General features: G+C 45.7%; 1 protein-coding gene across 2 annotated transcripts; it reads right to left on the reverse strand.

Annotated features, from left to right (window-relative positions):
* Positions 1-12,262: 12,262 nt before the first annotated feature.
* Positions 12,263-18,104, reverse strand: IRX2 (iroquois homeobox 2). Of its 2 annotated transcripts, XR_012054036.1 has the most exons (6): positions 17,745-18,104; positions 15,509-15,914; positions 14,351-15,094; positions 13,557-13,624; positions 13,111-13,221; positions 12,263-12,860 (listed from the first exon to the last, which is right to left on the reverse strand). XR_012054036.1 is itself a non-coding variant. In XM_002190424.5 (5 exons), the coding sequence occupies exons 1-4, from the start codon at positions 17,985-17,987 to the stop codon at positions 13,581-13,583; spliced, it is 1,437 nt and encodes a 478-aa protein (XP_002190460.2). In that variant the 5' UTR covers positions 17,988-18,104; the 3' UTR covers positions 12,263-12,860; positions 13,557-13,580. The 2 variants fall into 2 exon arrangements, 1 of the variants encoding a protein (XP_002190460.2); XM_002190424.5 differs by lacking the exon at positions 13,111-13,221.
* Between the last annotated feature and the right edge of the window lie 1,207 nt (positions 18,105-19,311).

Here is a 19,311-nt window from a genome sequence, read left to right on the forward strand (position 1 = left end):
GATTCCCAACGCATTGCTCTTTAATAGTGCTTGTGCCTCGCACATTTGCAAGGAGTGTTTTTTTTCTCTCTTTCTCTCTCTCCCCACCTATCTCCTCCTCTCATACGTATGGGTCCTACATATGACCCTCACACACCAAATGCAATTGTCTGACCTGATCTGTGGTGTACTAAACATCTGTGTCTGCAATCACAGACTGAGAAAGAAGCTATTAGCAATAAGAGATAGAGATGGAAGAGTGCACCACAGAAGATTTCTTCCAGAAAAACCCAGAACACTCCCAGACCCAGATCAGGATAATAGCCTTTCTTGTCACATGCCTAGCATGCCTTGGAGGCATGACCATCACAGTCTCAGGTTCCAGACTAGCTGGAGTTTGGCCACTGCGTGACCCAATTTGGGGAATCCTATGTATTACAGTACCAAAAAAAAACTCACTTAACTTTTCATTCTTTCAATTCAAGCAGTTGGTAGTGTGGATACCACATAAATAATGGCTATGGGATCTTACTTTTATCTTCTAATCCATATGTTTTACAATAAAGTAATTATTTCCATGACCACGCAGGATTTATTTCACTGGACTTCATTCTGTAAAAAGGTAGCATATCCATGGTAGCAACTTTCCACCAGAAAGATGGTATTTTCTGTTTAATTTTTAGGCTTGTATTCAATGGTACATTTTAGATTTTGAATTTTAGAACTGCCATGATCTCCTATTATCCTTAAATGTACAAATAGCTAATTTGTAATTAAATATTAGAAACTCTTTTCCCATATTGATTGATGAGTGATTTCACATATTTTAAAAGAGGCTGCTTCACACATATGATTTTTACAGCCTATCCAATATATACTTTTATTATAATATTCTAATTACACTTTGATAATGGAAGAAGACAACCGAAGTTGTATTATCCACTGAGTCATACAAGCACCTAATGCATTCATATTTATTACTTCTAGGCATTATGGAAGGGAAGAAAGGAAAAAAAAAAGTGAGGGGCAAAATATAGATTTATCTGTTTTCCAATCCTTAACATTAGCTTGAAAACAAGTTTACTATGGATTTACACTGAGACTTATTATCTTCAGAATCACAAACCTAACCCTAATCCACTAATAAAAATAATATTATATGCATGCTACACTAAAATAACTTAAGGGTGAATTGTTCAAGTTTACCAGGTTTTTTAGGACTGGATACAATAATAGAAATTGGACTCAGCTGCATGGATTTTTCAAGGATATTATGGACCACATTTCCACAGACATTTTTATTGTTTCTAGTCCTCTAAAACATCCCCAAAAAATATGCTTTTAACTGAGTAGTTTCTTCTGTTTATTAGTTCTTGTAAACATTTTTTTCCTATGATGTCAATTACAGGTCTATAATTTCATTCTTTCTATTACTGATAACAAAAATTTCCTTTTAATGCTACTTCTTGAGTATTTAACTCCCACAGAAGTTAGCTGAAGTAGAATTATGTACGTTTGCAATTTAGAAGGGGCTTTGCACAATGGTGGTTAGGAGGATTCTACTATATGTTCTTTGGATCTGTTTTAAAAAACAAATAACAATTTGTTTGATATGACAAACTTTCCATGTTCAGATAGAAAAGATAAATTATGTGTTCCTACATGTTCACCAATAATATTCTGCAATTCAAATTATTTACTATGAAAACAATTCAAATAAGTTCGATTTTAATTCCTCTACAAGCAAATTTTGCAGCTCTAACAAGAAGTTTAAAAAAAACGTGTGGGCTAATGAAGAGGGAAGATCTAGCTTACAGACATTAATATCAACTAAACAGAGAAATAGAAATCTAATTGTTGCTTTGCTGACTATAATAACATTTTAAAATCACGTGAAATTTTTGTGTTCTGAGGGAAATCTCACGTTCATTTTGTTGGGGAGTTTTTCCACTTCTAAGCCCCAGATTGTGGAACTGAGTAATGAAGTAAGTATTCCACATTCAATGATTTTATAAACTGATACCTCTCTTCCAAATTTAGAGTGTAAAATTTAGTGTGAAAGACACTTGAAAATCAGAAGACAAATTAAATCCCCTCCCCCTCAAAAAAAAAAAAAAAAAAAAAAGTCTCATCATCTGTAGAAAGAAACAGATCTAAGCACAACACTGGAGGATTTGGGTTTGGAGTAGGTTGTTCTTTCCCAGGAGAAACATGTGCTGAGAATAAGATTATTCTCCTGCAGCAGAAAAGCAAGAAGGAAGAGAAAGACAGGCATTAAATCCCACAGCTTTCCCCTCGCACTCCCTCCTACAACCCCCTCAGTGTGACTGGCCCTCACCTGCGTTTCAGCAGCTGCCCAGGAGCAGCCCTCTCCCTGAACACGAAGCCACCTCGCCTGTGTGCAGATATCCCATATAAAAGACAAAAAGCGGCAAAATGTGGCTTAAATCTGCTCCCGTCACAGGCACACACAGCTCCAAGCTCAGGGAAGATAATGTCCATATGCTGGAGCCCGCCTCCCCAGGGAAATCTCTGTGCCCCCTCTCTCAGAGAGGTAAAGAGGGGGGAAGGGGTGGGAGGGGGCTTGCTGGCTCCCCCTCTCCTAGTGGGGCTGTGCAGAACAAGGCACGGCTCCGTAGAGGGAGAGGCAGCACAGAGCCATGGCTGCATGGCCGTGAGCTTAAGTCACATTTTCTATCCCTGCTTCCGAGTTTTTCTGTTGGGTTTGTGCTGCAGCAGCAACCCCGTTCCATGCTGGATGGGGGCAAGGGTGACCACCTCCAGCAAGGGGTTAGGGTTTGAGGCCTGCTTGGAGGGGGTATACCAGCTGAGCCCTTCAAGGACAAGGGGTCACCTTGCTGGGGTCAGCATCCCAAACTTGTTAGGCATAATCACCTCTGGTAAGGCTGAAGCATTTCTAGACACAAGGAAAGACAGAACCTGATTTCTTGGGTGAGTTTAAGGTCAAAAAAAAATACAGTCCTGAAGCCAAGTGTTCTCAAAGATAAGAAGCCAAGTAAGACCTTTCTATCCCTTTTACACCTTGTCTCCTTCTTGAACACAGCCTTAAGCCCCTTTACAAGCAGCAAAGGCAGGTCCTGATACCCAGAGGCCTGTCCTTTATGATGATGGTTTTTTTGAGTTTGTTTTCTCAAAGAGCAACCAAAAAATAAGGTACGACACTGAAGTCCACATGGTTTACAGTGAGAATCCAGAACATATGGAAAAAACCCGCTCAGAGACCAGGTCCTAAAGTTCATCCAGATCTATAGTAAACACCCACGATCCAGAGACTTGATAACAGCTTTGCATATCTCTTGATACCCACATTAAAGCTTTGTTTCTTTAAGAGACACTTCAAATGCTCTAACTACCAGGTACATCCCTACAGGCAGAGGGAAATGCCATACCTGAAGTTGGAAAATGGCTCATATTAAGAGGTATGAAAATCCCTTCCATTTCCTTAAAATGTGCCAGAGAAATGCTGCAAGACATTGTTCCTCCTCCTCTTTCAAAACCATGCCTGACCGATTTCCACCAGCACACACCAGTGGACGGCTTGTCAGCAGGAGGGCAGAGCATTCCCAGCCAAAAGCAGTGGGCAGGTCTGTGCCAGATCAATGCCCTGATGCAGCATGTGGCCGGCAGCCGGCAGGAACCATCTCCGTGTGAGTCACCTACAAGACTGCAGGTGCTGGAGGCCTATGGAAAGTTGAATCCTAGCCACTAACAGCAATGTAATCATGTTGCCTGCTCAGATCTCCCACTGATAAATGCACCCAGTTACTCCTAACTGTCTCCTGTACAAAATAACACCTTCCAGAACACCTACCTCTTCAACAGATTTTAACCACACTGCAGCTGCACAAGAAAATCCATTCATCAATTATAAATCAATTGAGGAAGAGAAATCTGCAGCTCGTCTGATTGCCCTTGCTGTCCCTGCTACTCACTGATCCAGCCTGCCAGGTATTATTATTATTACTGCTATTACTATTACTGTTATTTCAGAGGCAGGATGAATTGAACAGATAATTCCTTCCTTCACTGATAACAGCTGCAGGAGTAATTCCTTAGCGGAGAGCTAGGAAGACTGAAAGGGAGAAAGAGAGAGAGAGTCTGTTTGTGTTCCACAAGAGGCCATGGAAGTAGGGTGGGCCAGATGCAGCCGCAGTCCCTGGCTACAGCACTCCTGCTCTGACTGCAGGAGACTTCTTTAAATAGGTAACTGTTCCATGAGAAGGAGCTCTGCTCCTCCTCTCCTGCTGTCAGTTCCCAGCCCTCTCATTCCAGGAAAAGAAGATTTGCATTATGCGAAGCTGCTTTTTACAAGCAAAGCGTTTGCAAAAGTTTACTTCAGAGGGAAGGATTAGGGGAGCTTGTTGCTCGACGACAAAAAAAAGAAAATGTCTGGATAAGGGGAAGCAAAGGCAGGCTGGAAATGTTAAAATAGCTGGAAAGGACTTCAGGAAGTTTTATCCACTCTCTGATAAACATGGCTGTATTAATGATCACTGGGAATGAAGAGGGGGGATGCAATATAAAAGTCTGAAAAAAATATTAAAATAAAATAATAATAATAGTAATGCAGGGGGAGGGGGATTTTTTTTACCCTTCCCTGCTGAAGCAGTCTTGCAGATATTTTTCCTATTGTATTAAATTAATCACTCCAAATGCTACAGTATGCTAGTATTCCTGCAGCTAAATGAGTAGCAGGACAACTGGATATTTTACTCTTTTTTTGGTGTTGAGTGTTCCGAGGTGACTAAATTTGCCTTGTTGAGCCTTGTAAAATCCTGACTTAATCATGTAAACTTCTGTGTAAGCAAAATAGACGAAACTTCAAAGGGTCAAAAACCCTTTAGGGATTTGTGAGGAGACGCCAGCAATAGATCCTAATCTGCCTCCAGAATCCTGGCTGTATTTGTCCAAGAAACTGGTACCAGCAAACTCTCGAAGGTAGAGATAGTGGGTTGATTCAGCCTTTATCCCCTTAGAGAGTATTGGCTTTGTGAGGCTCTAGGCAGCGCTTCAACGCCAGGGGATCTTGCCCAAACCCTCTAAAAATGAAGTACAGGAGTAATTTGAGATAATGACTTTGTAACAGGCTTGGGCAGACCTTGGACAGAAGAAGTGAGAGATGTTATCACCCCAGCATTCCTCTTAAAATGCAGTTTTTCCCCTGCTTATTCCCAGTTAGTCAAAGCTACATTAACATTCCATCCAGGGCTGCTAAACAGAATCTTAATTAGTCCTGATACTCTTGTGCAAGGGGTTTATTCATTGCACTCTTAACTAATGGTTGCTGTCAGAGTATTTTTTTTCTTCTTTGGGTTCTTTGGGAATATCGTGTTCTTCTGCAAAGCATGACAGAAATGTAATGTGCATGCAAAAATAAAAAAAAAAAAGAAAAGAAAAAAAAAAGAAAAGAATAGAAAAAGAGATAAAAACCCTTGCAGATCTGAAATCCTGCGACTGAGGCTAACTCCAGCCTTGTCTAATGGCGAGACATTGTTAGGACTAATGAGAATAACTTCACCGACAGAAATAACCCTGCATTATTTTTTTTATCTTAAATTTCAATTGTACACGCTCTCTAGCTCTTTTTTTTTTTTCCCGTGACAGAAACCAGTACATACTTGTTAGTGTTTTGAAGCAGTTCAAGCAGCTCCCACTCAATTTCCAGCCCTCTGTATTTTGCATTAGCCACCCGTGGCTCAGTCTTTAGCAAGAAAGCCTGTAAGTAGAGAACTAACAAGTTACCAAGCGGCCCATTGCTTCGGCAGGACCCTTCTCTCTGCATTAAATCGTGTTTATAACCCCGCTTTACAGTCATTCCTCCCCCCGCCCCTCGCCTTAACACCCATTTCTGTTTTACACGCACACGCGTGTCTGTCCCCGCAGCGCTCCTCTCCGACTGGCTCCGGTGTCAGCAGGGGGAAGCTCAGGCGCCAGTGAGAGTTCTGCACACACGTATCATGTGAGGTGAGCACCCCTCAAGGTTATTTGTGACTCGGGGCTTTATCGTGACAGAGAACAGCCACGACATGCACCACTAAAGCCAAGGAGAGGCGAAACGGGGGTGCCTGGCCATCCGCGCTGGGCTTTTTCGTTGATCAGCCGCGGCAGAAGCTGCTTTTTGCCCATAAATCTACGTTCGGCTACACCGATTTGAGAAACAGATTTATAAGTCTATAAATTACCGTTTCTTTCTTGGAGCTTGGAGGAAAGAAATAAAGAGAGGAGGAGAGCGAGAAACAGAGACACAGAGAAAGAAAGGTGTTTCTTTAAAATATGAGGTCCGTGTTATTTAGCTGCGGCTCACCCCTATTAAAGCCTCCTTCCCATAAGCTTGCGTAACATTGATTACTCACAAAGAGTTCACAATAACTATCATGTAGCTAAACTAATTGAGACAATCATGCTAAGTTATAGTCAGCCTAAAAGGTACCATTGATGTGGTAATGCCTATAGAAAGTCAGACATGCGACTCACTACCATTTAATTGCTCCTTTAAACCTGTTATTACAATGTTAACTGGCTTAAGTATATATCGCTCCCTTTTATTGCCTTGATGTGACAAATTAAAACATACACTCTGGAAGCGGCATTCATTTGCGGACATAGTTGCAGGAAAAAGGGAGCCGGGCGATGTCAAACCTGTCAGGATGAATTAATTTTAAAACTTGCATTTTGCACTGCAATTCCCAGTGCAGTTTTGTTGCACTGAGAAAACAATTTTTTTATATATAAACGTATAACTGTTACATATAATACCATATATACTTATATTCATCTCTCTCAGAGCCGCCGTAAAGCGAGCCCCATAGCGCTAAAACAAAATTTAAAAATTTTTAAAAAATCAAAACAAAAAACCCACCCCTTTTGGCTCCGAGACCTCGCCTGACGCTAAATTAAGTAGAGGTCTAGGAAAGCGGGGAGGGAGGCAACAATGGGGCTTCTACCTCGGCTCGGTGCCACACGCCTCGGGAGAGGGGAGGGAGGGGAGTTTGCCGTAGTTGCCTCCCCCGGGCTGCCGAGTCCCAGGCCCAGGGAGGAGGGGGTTACCCACGCCCCGGGACACGGGAGAAAGGCGGCAGCCGCAGTTCCTGTGGGCTACTCTTTTACTGCTTTTCTTCACGACGAAGCTCTGCCGAGCTCCCTCAAGGAGGAGGAAAAAAAATATTTCTTGTTTCCCCATCCTGAGGCTGAGCCGGGTTGGGGATCATTCACAGGCAGCAGGCTGCGCCTCTGCGAGGAGCTGAGCCAGCCCCGCACCGCTCCTCTCCTTTCTGTCCCCCGCGCATCCTCCGCGGGGTGGGCGGGAGCTTCACGGGCTCCAGGTGAAACCCCTTCCCTAGAGCAATGGTGAAAGCATTCATTCCCCCAGACAAAAAATATGCAGTTTCCTTCTTCCCTTTCCCCTCCTCCGCTCGCGGGAAGATGTCAGAGGGTTAAAATGTCCTGCTCGCCCTCTCCCTTGATCTCGGGGAGAGAGGTAAGAGTTGCTGGCACCTTTATGGGACTCAGACCTGCGGCGGCTGAGGGAAGCGTCGGCCCCCGCTAACTTTGATCGGCCTTATTCATCCCAGCTGCGCTCTATTTGTTTGTCATTTCGCCTTTTTACTCCCAGAATCGTTATTTACGGTCTGAAAAGTGAAACGCGCAGTGATTTGCCTTTACATGGACTCTTTGCAAACGGGGGGAGACACCTCCTCCTCCTCCCCTCCCCTTCCTTGCGAGGGGGGGCTGCCAAAAGAGAGGGAAAAAACCCTGTCTCAATCATTATCAAATCAGCTTTGAATACATTACTCCAGAGCATTAACTAATTACCAGATCAGAGAGAAGAAAAAATAAATATCCCTTTAAATAACTGAAGGTAATTATAACCCTGTTGTTGACACTAACGATTAATAATTGATCAGAAGTTATACACAATAAATTGTCAATTTATCTCCCTATAAAAATGCACATACTTATTTTTATTTTCCTTCCTAGGCATTGTTTAAGAGCCCGAGCAGCAACAGTACCCACATAGCCGCCGCGCGAGGAGCAATAGGATATTTTTTTGTCCCCTGCACAAATATTCGGGAGTATTTTGAAATCCCTCGCTACGGATGACACAAGACCGAGTGGAGAAGTGACTTTTTCTGCCTTTGTGCTTTCCTGCGTTTCCGCGAACGGCTGGGCCGAGGTGACACCTCCCGCCCTTTCGGTCCTTAAATCCCGAAAGGATCCAGGTTAACGGATGCCACTTCCGAGGGCGAGTGGCCACGTTCCTCTGTCGCTTACTTTTTGCTCAGGGGAAAAATGCAGCCTGCTCTGTCGGGATTGGATGTGAAATGGTGACATTATTCCATGAGTCACGGCTCGGGAGGGGGAGCACGGGTCCAGGCTGCGGGAGCGGGGCTGTCACCTCGGGCAGGGCGCTCACAGGTAAAACACTCCCCCAGAGCCGCCTGCCTCCAGGTCGCTGCCTGCAGCTTCGAGCTACCTGTGCGCCAGCCCGTCCCGCGGACCACGCTTTCTATCTGTACTTTCAATAAATCCTCTGCTCCAGACACGCCGAGTAATAATCAGGGATTAGATGCATGAGTGCTTTGACTATGCAGTATGGATCCCTTTGTTTTAAACATTTTTTCTCTCCCTCGCTTTTATTTCTTTAAAAGCTGGAAACATACCTAAGTTATTAGTTACTGGATTAAAAACAAAAGGATGAACATCACATTATTTAATGTGGAGTATTACTCTAATAACAGTATTTTTTAACCATCATTATTCAGTTCCTACAATGGAAAGGCTCTTTTCGACTACCTGGATCGTGGGAAACTTGCCTAAGTACCTAAGATATGTCTGAATGAAGAAGGCAAAAATCGACCTATATATAAATTCTGTCTTGGGTGGTGTTTGGGTCTTGTTTGCTTGTTTGTTTGTTTGTTTTGTGGGGGTGGGTTAGGGTTTGGGGGGAGGGGTGGTTTGTTTGCTTCAAAAGTTAATAAGCAATAAAACCCTCTCAGTACTGATTACATTCTTGCCACAGCCTCTCAGACGAGCACTGAGTCTGAACTGCCTTCAAGTGAGATGTAACATTATATGAGTGACAGAGCCAGAAACATTCAGTGGTGACAGGGTTGTGTTTTTCTGGGTTGGTTTTTGTTTTTTTTTTTTTTTTTTCCCGTGAGGATGGACACGAAGAGGCCACCACGGAGCGGAGGGGAGCGGCTCGGGCCATGGCTTCGCTCCGCTCCGGTCTGGCCGGTCCCGGGCCACTCCCGCCCCGCTGTGTCGGGAGCTGATGGATGACCCGTTAGGGAGGTGGCTGCCGTCAGGTAGGGCTAAATCAGATAGCCAATCTTACATCTTTCTTCACCTGGAGGATCACTCTTCCATCCCTCCCCAAAACCTGAAGACCATCTCCGCGGGTAGCGCGGGTAGAAATCCGTAAGGGCAGATCTTTTCTTTCTTGCGTTGGTGGGTTTCTTTTGGTTGGGTTTTTTTTTTTGGTTGCTGTTTTGTTTTTTTTTTGTTTGTTTTTTTTTTTGTTTTTTTTACGCAGATGCCCATGACGCTTTCCATTGACTTTCCCCTTAGCCTGGTCCGTTTCCCTCCAGCCACGAACTGGTGCGCAGCAGCACAGCAGTAATTCCCATGTCTGTCTGTCTGACTGTCTGTCTGTCCGCTGCTGGCCTGAGCTGCGTATTACCTCCGTCCCCATCCCTTCCCCCAGCCTAGAGCAAACAAAGGTGGGCGACGCTTTTTTCTGCTCCTAAAGGCAGTTGGTGAGCAGCTTTCCTGAAACAATAACTCTCTTATTGAGAACAAATGTTGAGATTTGCAGGGAGCGAGGGGAAAAGCAGCCCAGGAAGTGTAAAGTGGAAAGCGACCCTCTTCCTATTTGACGACAGGGCCAATTCCTCCGGGATCCCACCTGAGATTAAAGCCCGAATTTCAATAAATCAGCTCTAATGAAACCTCTGGCCCCGAAGAGGGAAGGGTTTGCCTTTCCCACTCCGAAATGAGCACAGAAACGAGGGGCGGGGGGTGGGGAGAAGAGGCAGTAAATATAGAAAGGGGTGTGAGATTTTAATCCCAGCAGGCTCATTAGCATCGTTATGAAATAAACCATAGACAGAGTGATGTATTTTATCGTTCATCCCTCTTTCTCGCTACACTGAAAAAAACACATTGTTTTTGCCAACAATCTCGCAAGGCTACACTTTCCTCCTGCTTTCAATTTTGATTACTAAATCTCGAATGATGTTGAATATGCAGTTCTCGCCCATTAGTTTCTTATTTAAAAAAATAAATTCATATGCCAAATGGTTTCAGTGACACCCATCTGCATCCATGAACCGTTTGTGAATTTCTCAGAGGATGAGAGAAGTCCATTGGGTTTTACATACATAGTGAATACTTGAAAGCGAGTTTTCCGAGTCTTTCTACTTTTCTTTCCAGAAAGAAATCCAGGTCTAAATACTAGCAAGGGTGGGTAAATTATGGAAATCTTTTATAAGTCTTTGGGCGTATAAACATCAAAGGAATGTCGTCAGCCTTTTTTTAATCTCTGCCACAGCTTTTGGTTTTTACCAATTGAAATGTACACTTTGTGTCCAACAGAGACCTGGGACATATAACATGGGTGGTGGGGGCTCATGGAGTAGGAGCAAGAGTTGGGGAAAGAAAGTTCAGGTATTTCCCCTGATATAAAAATCCCTCCATAAGACCTGCCTGGACTGCAAAGTAAAGATGGTCGACGATTGTAGTAAATATTTGCAAGCTACATCATATGCTAAACTGGAGGGGAAAAAATTAATTACTTCTTAGCTGTTTCTCTAATTGTACTACACACTACATGCAGATACAACTACATTCTACCTCAGTGAAAAAGAGGATGTTACAGGAGCAAAGAAGCATAATTCCACAAACAGTGTGAGTAGGCCTCCAGCTGCAAAGATCTTCACTGCTTTAGATTTAGCTAGACAGATCCCAGAGTATTCCAGAATATCATTATTAATTTCTGCCCTTTCAGTTGAAAAACACACACATTTTCCCAGTCAGTTAAGATGTCTTTATAGGGGTAAATTACAAAGAAGAGTGAGGGACATGTGCATGGGAATTGTGTATATGCATTCAAGGAAAGCAGCTTCCTTTCCCCCTCTTTAGTATAATCACAACATATTTCCGGACTCCAGACTAGCAGGGCTCTTTATCCAGTTAACCTTCCCAAGGCTGATGCCTGAAGTATCTAAGATCACTTTCAAATGCCCTTTCTAACAAGACCTGAGCAAGAGGCCACTAATTTTCACTGAACAAAAAGCCACTGGAGAGAGATCCGTTTGTCAATATCAACTGGTCCAGCAATTTCCCATCTTCAGACACATCAGCCTATCTGAGCTGGCAGATGTTTAGACAAGATTTTATAAATTGTTCAATATCAGACCATAATGAACCCCAACTGACCATTCCAAAGCAGCTAAAAGCATTCAGGATCTCCCCTGCTGGGATCTAATAATGCTCTCACGCTGGAACATTATTAATCATGGAATAAAATAGATGAGCCTCTTGAAAAATAAGTGTATGATTGATTAAAGGGCAATCTAAGAAGCTATTATTCTTGTTTTATAACCGTAAGTTATATTCACTCAATTTATCTTTTGGGGAAAATAAATGATTGCTCGTTTCTTTTCTGAAATTATATTACGTGAGGATTCCCATTATTTTAGTAAAAATTTAAATTATGAGTTGGCTAATTTTATGATTCAATCAAAGCAGGCTTCCAGGGTAACTATAAAAGTATAGTTTATCAATATAATGAGGGAGAACCATTAAAAAACCCCAAACAGGAATTGGACTTTTAATTTTTTTTTTTTCCTTGCATATTTTAGCCAGAAGCTGAAAATAAGCAATTTTGAAAATAAGCTGAAAGTAAGCCATGGTTGGTAATATTTTTTCCCTCAGAAATAGTGAATTTAAAAAATGATAAATAAAGAGCTACTTCACACCCAGTAAAAATAGTTTATAAGAAACATGCATATATTCCCATCACCCTTTCTACGCATATTCATGTATATATACAAAAACGTATTTGTACATATGAGTGTATTTAAAGCTTAAGTATAACGGAACAAGCCAGAAAGAATTAATTTATGCAAAGTATATATTTGCAACATGTTTAAATTGCTTACTCATTTTATGATCTTAGCTCTACTAGTGAAATTACAAATTTCCTCCTCTTCTAAATAATAAAATAATATTTTGAGGGAAATGAACGAAAAACACAACGTTGTTGCAGACTAGTCTGTTTTTATTTACAATTAGAGATATAAATTAGTAAAGAATTCTTGTTAAACAACCAAAGATTGTATAACCATCAACGTTTCAAATAAAAACCAGGCAAAATTTATTTACAAAAAGTTCAGATTTCATTGCAATACAACTTGCATAAATTACTAGAAGCTTTATATCGTTACAAAAATAAATATCAAATTTGTTTCCACTTTGTAAGGACTCAAGTTCTCCAATCACATCTTTATTATCTCTACTGTATACATCTTTTACAAATAAATTTTACAATAAATCCTATCACACCTATCGAATAGATACCGTGGCAATGAAGTGATCAATTCAAGATATCCTGAGAAAAACAGATCTGTTTTCAAAAGTCACACATACATTGGGGAAACTATACTATACCAGCAAACTCACATATGTCCAACAAAATTCTGGTTTAATAATTAGATTCTGAAGATTTAATAGTGCTCTGTGGTCTTCTTTTATACAGTGGCACCAGATGTGATCCGGATTTAGAGATTTGTTATATATATTAGCTCGGGGAGAGATGATGGCTTGCTGACTTTTTTCAAAGCAATTGTGACACCTACCTGTGGACCAAGGAAAAAACCAGATCATCCAAAAATCCTTCAATTAAACTCTAACACCATTAAACGGGGTGGGCGGGAAAGGAAGTAAAGCAAAATTCTTACTCGTCTAATTTCTCCTAACAAAAATAAAAGTTAGTCGAAAAATATCGGCAAGGTGATTTTTTTGATTGTTGTTTATTTAGCTGTAAATAGTGGAAGTATTCGGAGCGCTTTTGCTAGCTAAGCAAGAGCCAAGTCACACATAACATACCTTGCTTAAGATTCATGTCGGTTTTGTACACTTGTCCTTTCTTATTTTAAATACGCAGTCACTGCGTGAAGCCCCACTTAATTTTAGCACTGCCACGTGATCACAAGCACTCTGTTTTTAAATAAAAATACCTTTAAGTATATTTTGTTTTTTCCTGAAGATTTCTCTGCGTAACATTAAAGTAGTCCCTACGGCTTTGCCTTACACAAGCAAAGTGTATGCAAAGTGAGGGAACTGTCTAACCTTGCTTGAAAATTAAGATAAACCAAATAAATAAAAGTAGTCATAAGAGGTTTCCGAAAACAGCAGAAAAAATAACGTTTTACTTTGTGACCAAACTCTCAAGTAATGAAGCAAGAAATTAACGTTAAGCGAGTCTAGAACTGTGCAGCACGTCTCAGACCTGATGCCAAATGATCAGTGTAATAGAAAATGTTCTCACTTACTTGCATTGCTGTGTGATTGCACTTCTATAGGTATGGTTGTACTCCTACTGTGCAGACTTCAGTGGGATCTGTCAAAATATAACCGTCAGTTAGTCACAGGACACAGCCAGCTAACTAGATTATACAGTCTGTGTAGGTCCCAACCCTCACTGGTGCACAGTTCGTAGCTGGGTCGTTTAAAAGACTAGCCAATATTTTATATTTGCCTGTATCTCGAGTAATTTTGCAGAATAACATGACAACTATATTAGTGCAAAACTTTTTCGGGGGGGAAAAAAAAATCAAAACCCAAACAAACCAAGAAGCAACCAGTTATAAAAAAAAATGTCACACTCCACGTAATTTCACGTCCAAGGTCAGCAATTATCTGAACCCAAAGCTGAAAAAAAACCCGTGAGAATACTGGAAACAAAGAGAGTCAAACCAGTTTGTCAGGAAAAAAAAAAATTACAGGCAATGACACCAATGCTCTCTGGATAGCTTTGTGTGTAGTTTTCCTTTTTTAAAAAACCTACTTTTCAAAGCTGCATCTGCAGCCTGTAAGACTGATCTAAAAGTCGTTTTTCACATTTCCTCTCGCGGTTCTTACGGGCAGGTACCGATACGACGGCGACACACCGGTTTTAATCCCCAGGTTATATGAGTGCCCATCTTCGCTCTGGCAGCGGTGGCATCGAGCTCGCTGCTTTATTCAGAGCAGGTTTCAGTATTTACAGCGCATAGGGGACATCTACGGGTCAGGGAAGGAGGAAGAGGGAGAAGAGGGAAGATAGCGGCAGAAACAAGTCACCTACCTTTCTTAGAGTCATAGCTAGAGGGCCTGTAATGTTGTTCTAGCTGGTTAGTGATCGTTTTCAAAGAGTCACTGCTCTGTTTGTGCACAGAGCTGGCATTTAGGACAGTCTGACTTAGTCCCTCGTTTGAAGCAACTGCTGCGGAGTTGTATCTCAGGATTCCCTGGCTCTGCAGAGCGTTAAAGTTCCCATAGTTTGTATAATTGCTATAAAAAGGTGAGGTGTAATAAATATGCCTCCCCAGGAGGGAGGAGGGCGAGTAGGCAGCGCTGTGCGGGGCGGAGGCGGGGGTGGCCGAGGAGAGCGGCGCAGGCTGACAGCCTTGGCCCAGGGTCTGACTCTTGAGGTCCGAGGTGGCGATTTCGGCCAGAGACCAGAGCTTGGGCTTGCTGGCCGGCGTCGGGGGGCCGGGGGAGGCGCGGGGCCCCAGCGCCGCCTTGCTAGCGCTGCGGGCGGCGTCGGCGTGCGGGTGGCCGAGGAGCGGGGCCTCCACGGCCGCCAGCGGCGAGGAGGTGGCGGGCTTGGCCGGCGGGTCGCGCTCCCCGCCGCCGCCGTCATCCTCCTCGATGTCCTCCTCCTCGTCCTCGTCCTCGTCCTCTTCCTCCTCCTCGATGTCCTCGTACTTGTCTTTGCACTCCGAGCCCGACTCGCAGAGGGGGTCTCCCGCTCGGCAGGGCAGCTTCTCGCCGTCCGATTCGGCGGAGCACGAGTGGTCCGTCAGCGAGTCGACTTGCAAGCTGATCCCTGCGGAGGCCCGCCGGGCACAGAGAGGCAGTAAGGAGGGGCGGCAAAACAGAGCGGGAGAGAAGCGAGCCCAGCCACCACCGCGCCATCGCTGCGGCCAGGCAGGCTCAAGCCATCCTCGCCTTTTCCCGTTCTGAGGAGCATCCATCCCCACGGGCTGGCTCTTCCGCGGGCCCCCCGCACCTCCCCGCCTAGCCCCTCACGGCGTCACCAGCCGCCCCCCGCCCGCCTCGGCCACAGGCACTGATCGGCGACAAGAGACCGGAGCAGCCGGTGGCGACGGGACGGGACAGGTTTGGGGGTCGCTTTTGTTAAATGCCGCGCCCCCGCTCCTACTCCGCTGCCCCGGACCCGGGGGACTCGACGGGGTGGGATGGAGCCACCCCTCCGGGGCCGCAGGCACCCCACGCCTACCTTCGTCCTCCGCGGAGGTTTCGTTGCTCTCGGGCATTTTCTCGGGACTCTCCTCCTTACTCCTCGGTCCATCGCCTTCGTCGTCGTCCTCATCCTCGCTCTTGTTCCGCGGGGCCCAGGTCATCTTGTTCTCCTTCTTGAGCCGCCGGCGGGCGTTGGCGAACCAGGTGGAGACCTGGGTGAGGGTCATCTTGGTGATGATGGCCAGCATGATCTTCTCGCCCTTGGTGGGGTAGGGGTTCTTGCGGTGCTCCTGCAGCCAGGCCTTCAGCGTGGCCGTGGCGTCGCGGGTGGCGTTTTTCCTGTACGCGGGGTCGTTGAGCTGGTAGGGGTAGGCAGGGCTGCCGTACGGGTGGTAGCTGATGGCTCCGGTCATCCCCGTCGTATGGGCGTCGTAAGGGGAGCCCTGGACAGAACAAAACGGTGGGGTTGGCAATTTGTTATTGCTGATAGCCATTAGTGAGTGTCAAGGCGAGATCGGCGGTTATATTTGTATTTCCCCGGGATGGTGTCTTGTATCCATATTCTATGAGGGGGAGTAGCAGCACCCAAAGGCCATTAAGTTACAATTCCCCCCCCTCCTTCCTCCGCCCAGCACACAGACACAGGCACACGCGCTTAAAATCGGCGATGTTTTAATCTTTCTGACTAATTTCAGCTCCTTGTAATTGAATATTTCCCAATATAATTTTTGAACCGCGTAAACATTTTAAAGGCCCTACAGGTAGTGCCTTGATATCAACATTTCTCTCAAAGGTTCAAAAGATGTTTCCTTTTTTCCTATAGAAAATACAACAAAGCCGCCACTTAGCAATTCACTGCACTAATGCATTGCAAATCCAATTTGCAAATCAGAAGATATGCACCGTTTCGAATTGTTCAAATGCGATGTAATTAGCATTTTAATTCGCTCTTTAACGTTTAAATTGCGCTTATTTAAGTCTGCATAATGCAAGAAAAGTTAAAGATATCCCTAAGAAACTCGCTAACTTTCAGCACGTCTCTGAACCCCGCAGATCGGAGAGTCATAGGCTCAACATCGCCCAATATCCCACACAGTTCACAACCTCACTGCAACTTCCAGCCACTCGCCTACTGCTTCTCAACAGGAAAAACAAGAGAGACCCTCAGATCTTTTATACCACCTCGATTAAAGACTGCACGACAATTTATACACTGTATTATGAACAGACGGAAAGCAAGTAGTTTCTCTGTCACTTTGCAGGGAGAGAGAACTACCCTGCTGCTATCCTCTCCTAGGATATCGACAGCGGCTCTAGTCTCAAATTCCGGGCACAGGTCTTTGTGTGTACGGACTAGATATGTGTCTGACTCTCTGTGTGCGTGCGTGTTTATAAAACTATATAACCATCTAGACGTGCAGTTTATTTATATAGTTTATGGTTTTATTTATATACTTTGTGCACAGAGCACACACAACACGCAATTGCAACTGCTCCTTAAACTAATAAGAAGAAAGTGAAATCCGAAACTGCGGCCACTACGACCATTTTGGGCTTAAGCGAAGCTCACAGATCGCAAACAGATGCTCCTTTTCATTCCCAAAATCCAGTTAAACCATTAGCACAAAACACACTGAAAGTAAATAAAACCACACGGGGATAAAGCCCCCAGCGCCTCTAAACACCGACTTAAAAGAGAGAGAGAAAAAAAAATTAGGGAAAAAAAAAAAAAAAGAAGGAAAAGGAAACCCTCCCTTGTGCTATCACTGCGAAAAGAAAAAATATATAAATTAAAAGGAAAAAAAAAAAATAAAAGCCTGAGACACACAGAGACGGGAACAGAGAGAGAATGAAAGCATCCAACCCAACCCAACTGGCCGAGACCATTCGTATTTCCTCAACCAAAGCGCCCTCCCGGCTCCTCAAACCGCGCGGAGAGCCCGGGACCCAGGCCTGCCTGCACCGCGCTTGGCTGGGACGCGAAGCTCTCCGGCCCCGGCCCCAGCCCCGGCCCGGCCCCGGCCCGCCGCTCCGCTCGCCTCCGCTCCGCTCCGCTCCGCTCCGCTCCTCTCGTCCCCGGCCGGGCTGCGGGGCGGCGCGGAGCGATGCGCGGCCGGCGCCGGCAGCGCAGAGGCGGCGGCGGTGCGGGGCGCCCGGTTGTGCGGCGTGGTGTCGGGGGCTGATGGTGAGTGTGTGAGGAGAAAGGCTGAAGATGATGAGGATGAGAATGCGGATGCTAATGAAGAAGGAGAGGGTTTCTCTTCGGTAGTTACCATATAGGAGGGGAATCCCGTGGCGGGGTCTGTGGAGTACTGGAGCGGGCTGGTGAAGCCTGTGGCCGCCGCCTGGGCGGTGAAAGCTGCCGATCCCGGGTAAGGGCTGAACGCCGATCCCGACGAAGACCTGGCCAGCTCCTCGCTCCTGGGGGCCGCCAGCGCCGACGCCCCGTACGCCGGGCAGGAGTACAGAGCCAGCGAGCCGGGGGGCTGGTAGAGGTAACCCTGAGGATAGGACATGGCTTGCACTGGCGTGCACAGGAGCAGGGAGGGGGCGAGGGTGACCGGCCCTGCTGCTGCCGCTGCTCCTGGCGCTGCTTTCGTGCTCTCCCTCTCTCCCGCCCGCCCTCCCGCTCCCTCCCTCCCGCCCTCCCTCCTTCTTTCTCCCTCCCTCCTTCTCTCTCTCTCTTCCCCCCCCCACCCGCCCCCCACCCCCCCGGTTGGCTCTGTGCAGTTATGTAGAGAATCAGAATTTTTATAGGCTCCCCCCCATGCGCACCCGATCAGAATAAAAACAAACAGGAGGAAAAAAACCCAAAAGAACCCTCCAAATGGAAAATTAGTAGGAAAGGTCAGAAATCTATCCGGGAGGGGAAGGGCATCTGGGAGAGATGGAAGCACAGAGGGTTAATAAAGAAAAAGAGAAAGGGAAAGAAACAGAAGTAGAGAGGAGGACGGGGGGGAGGAGGGGGAGGGGAGGGGGGGAGAGAGACAAGCGAGACCCCGAAATCAGAAAAGTGGCTGCTGCATATGGAGTTCTCCCAGTCAGCCAGCCAGCTCCCCCAGCGCCTGCGAGCCTGTATTTTGGGGGAAGTATAGAGTCTGGAGTGAAGAGTTGAGGGAAGCAGCACTCCAGTTTCTGAGGGACATTGGAAAACAGAGCTGTCCATCACCGCCGCTCATCTGCATAGCCCGGCGGGCCCGCCCCCTCCCTCTCCGGCCCCGGCCCCGGCTCCGTCTCCTCTCGCGGCCGGCAGGCAGGCGGGGAAGGCAGGCAGAGAAGGCAGGCTTTGTAATGCAAGGCAGCCTCTCCGACTGTGAGCACGCTGCTGAAGCCAAACGATGATACTGCTCATCAGCTCCTCTCCGGACTCGCGGAGCCATGAATACTCTTCCGCGCACTCTCCGTTACACACCCTCTCTCCCTCTTTCTATATCCAGAGGGGCAACTGAGAAGAATGTGTTTAACAGATATCTGCATCCCCTCCCGCACGCACTCTCCGAAGCGCTGCAGGCGCGCACACACGTGTGAGATGTGTGTGTTCGCACGCGTGTGTGCGCGCAAGGCCGGGCGCGGCGGAGCCGGGCAGCGCGCAAGGGGAGAGCGAGCACTTGGTAAAACTACTGCCCTATATGGTAGGGAGAGGAGCAACTGCTCAAATCAGCAGATCCAGGATCGCACTGTCCCTAGCAGCGTGAACTTTACAGTTTTATAAGTTGCCACAAACAGTGGCGATCTAGTCATGCAGAGCTTTTGCACATGAAGGGGAAAAAAAAAGTCCCCCCATCTTTCTTTCAGTTCTATTCTTCCTTCGCTGATGCGTGGGGAAGAGGCCTGGGTGAC

This window comes from Taeniopygia guttata, chromosome 2, assembly GCF_048771995.1.
Source record: "Taeniopygia guttata chromosome 2, bTaeGut7.mat, whole genome shotgun sequence".
Lineage (NCBI taxonomy): Eukaryota > Metazoa > Chordata > Aves > Passeriformes > Estrildidae > Taeniopygia > Taeniopygia guttata.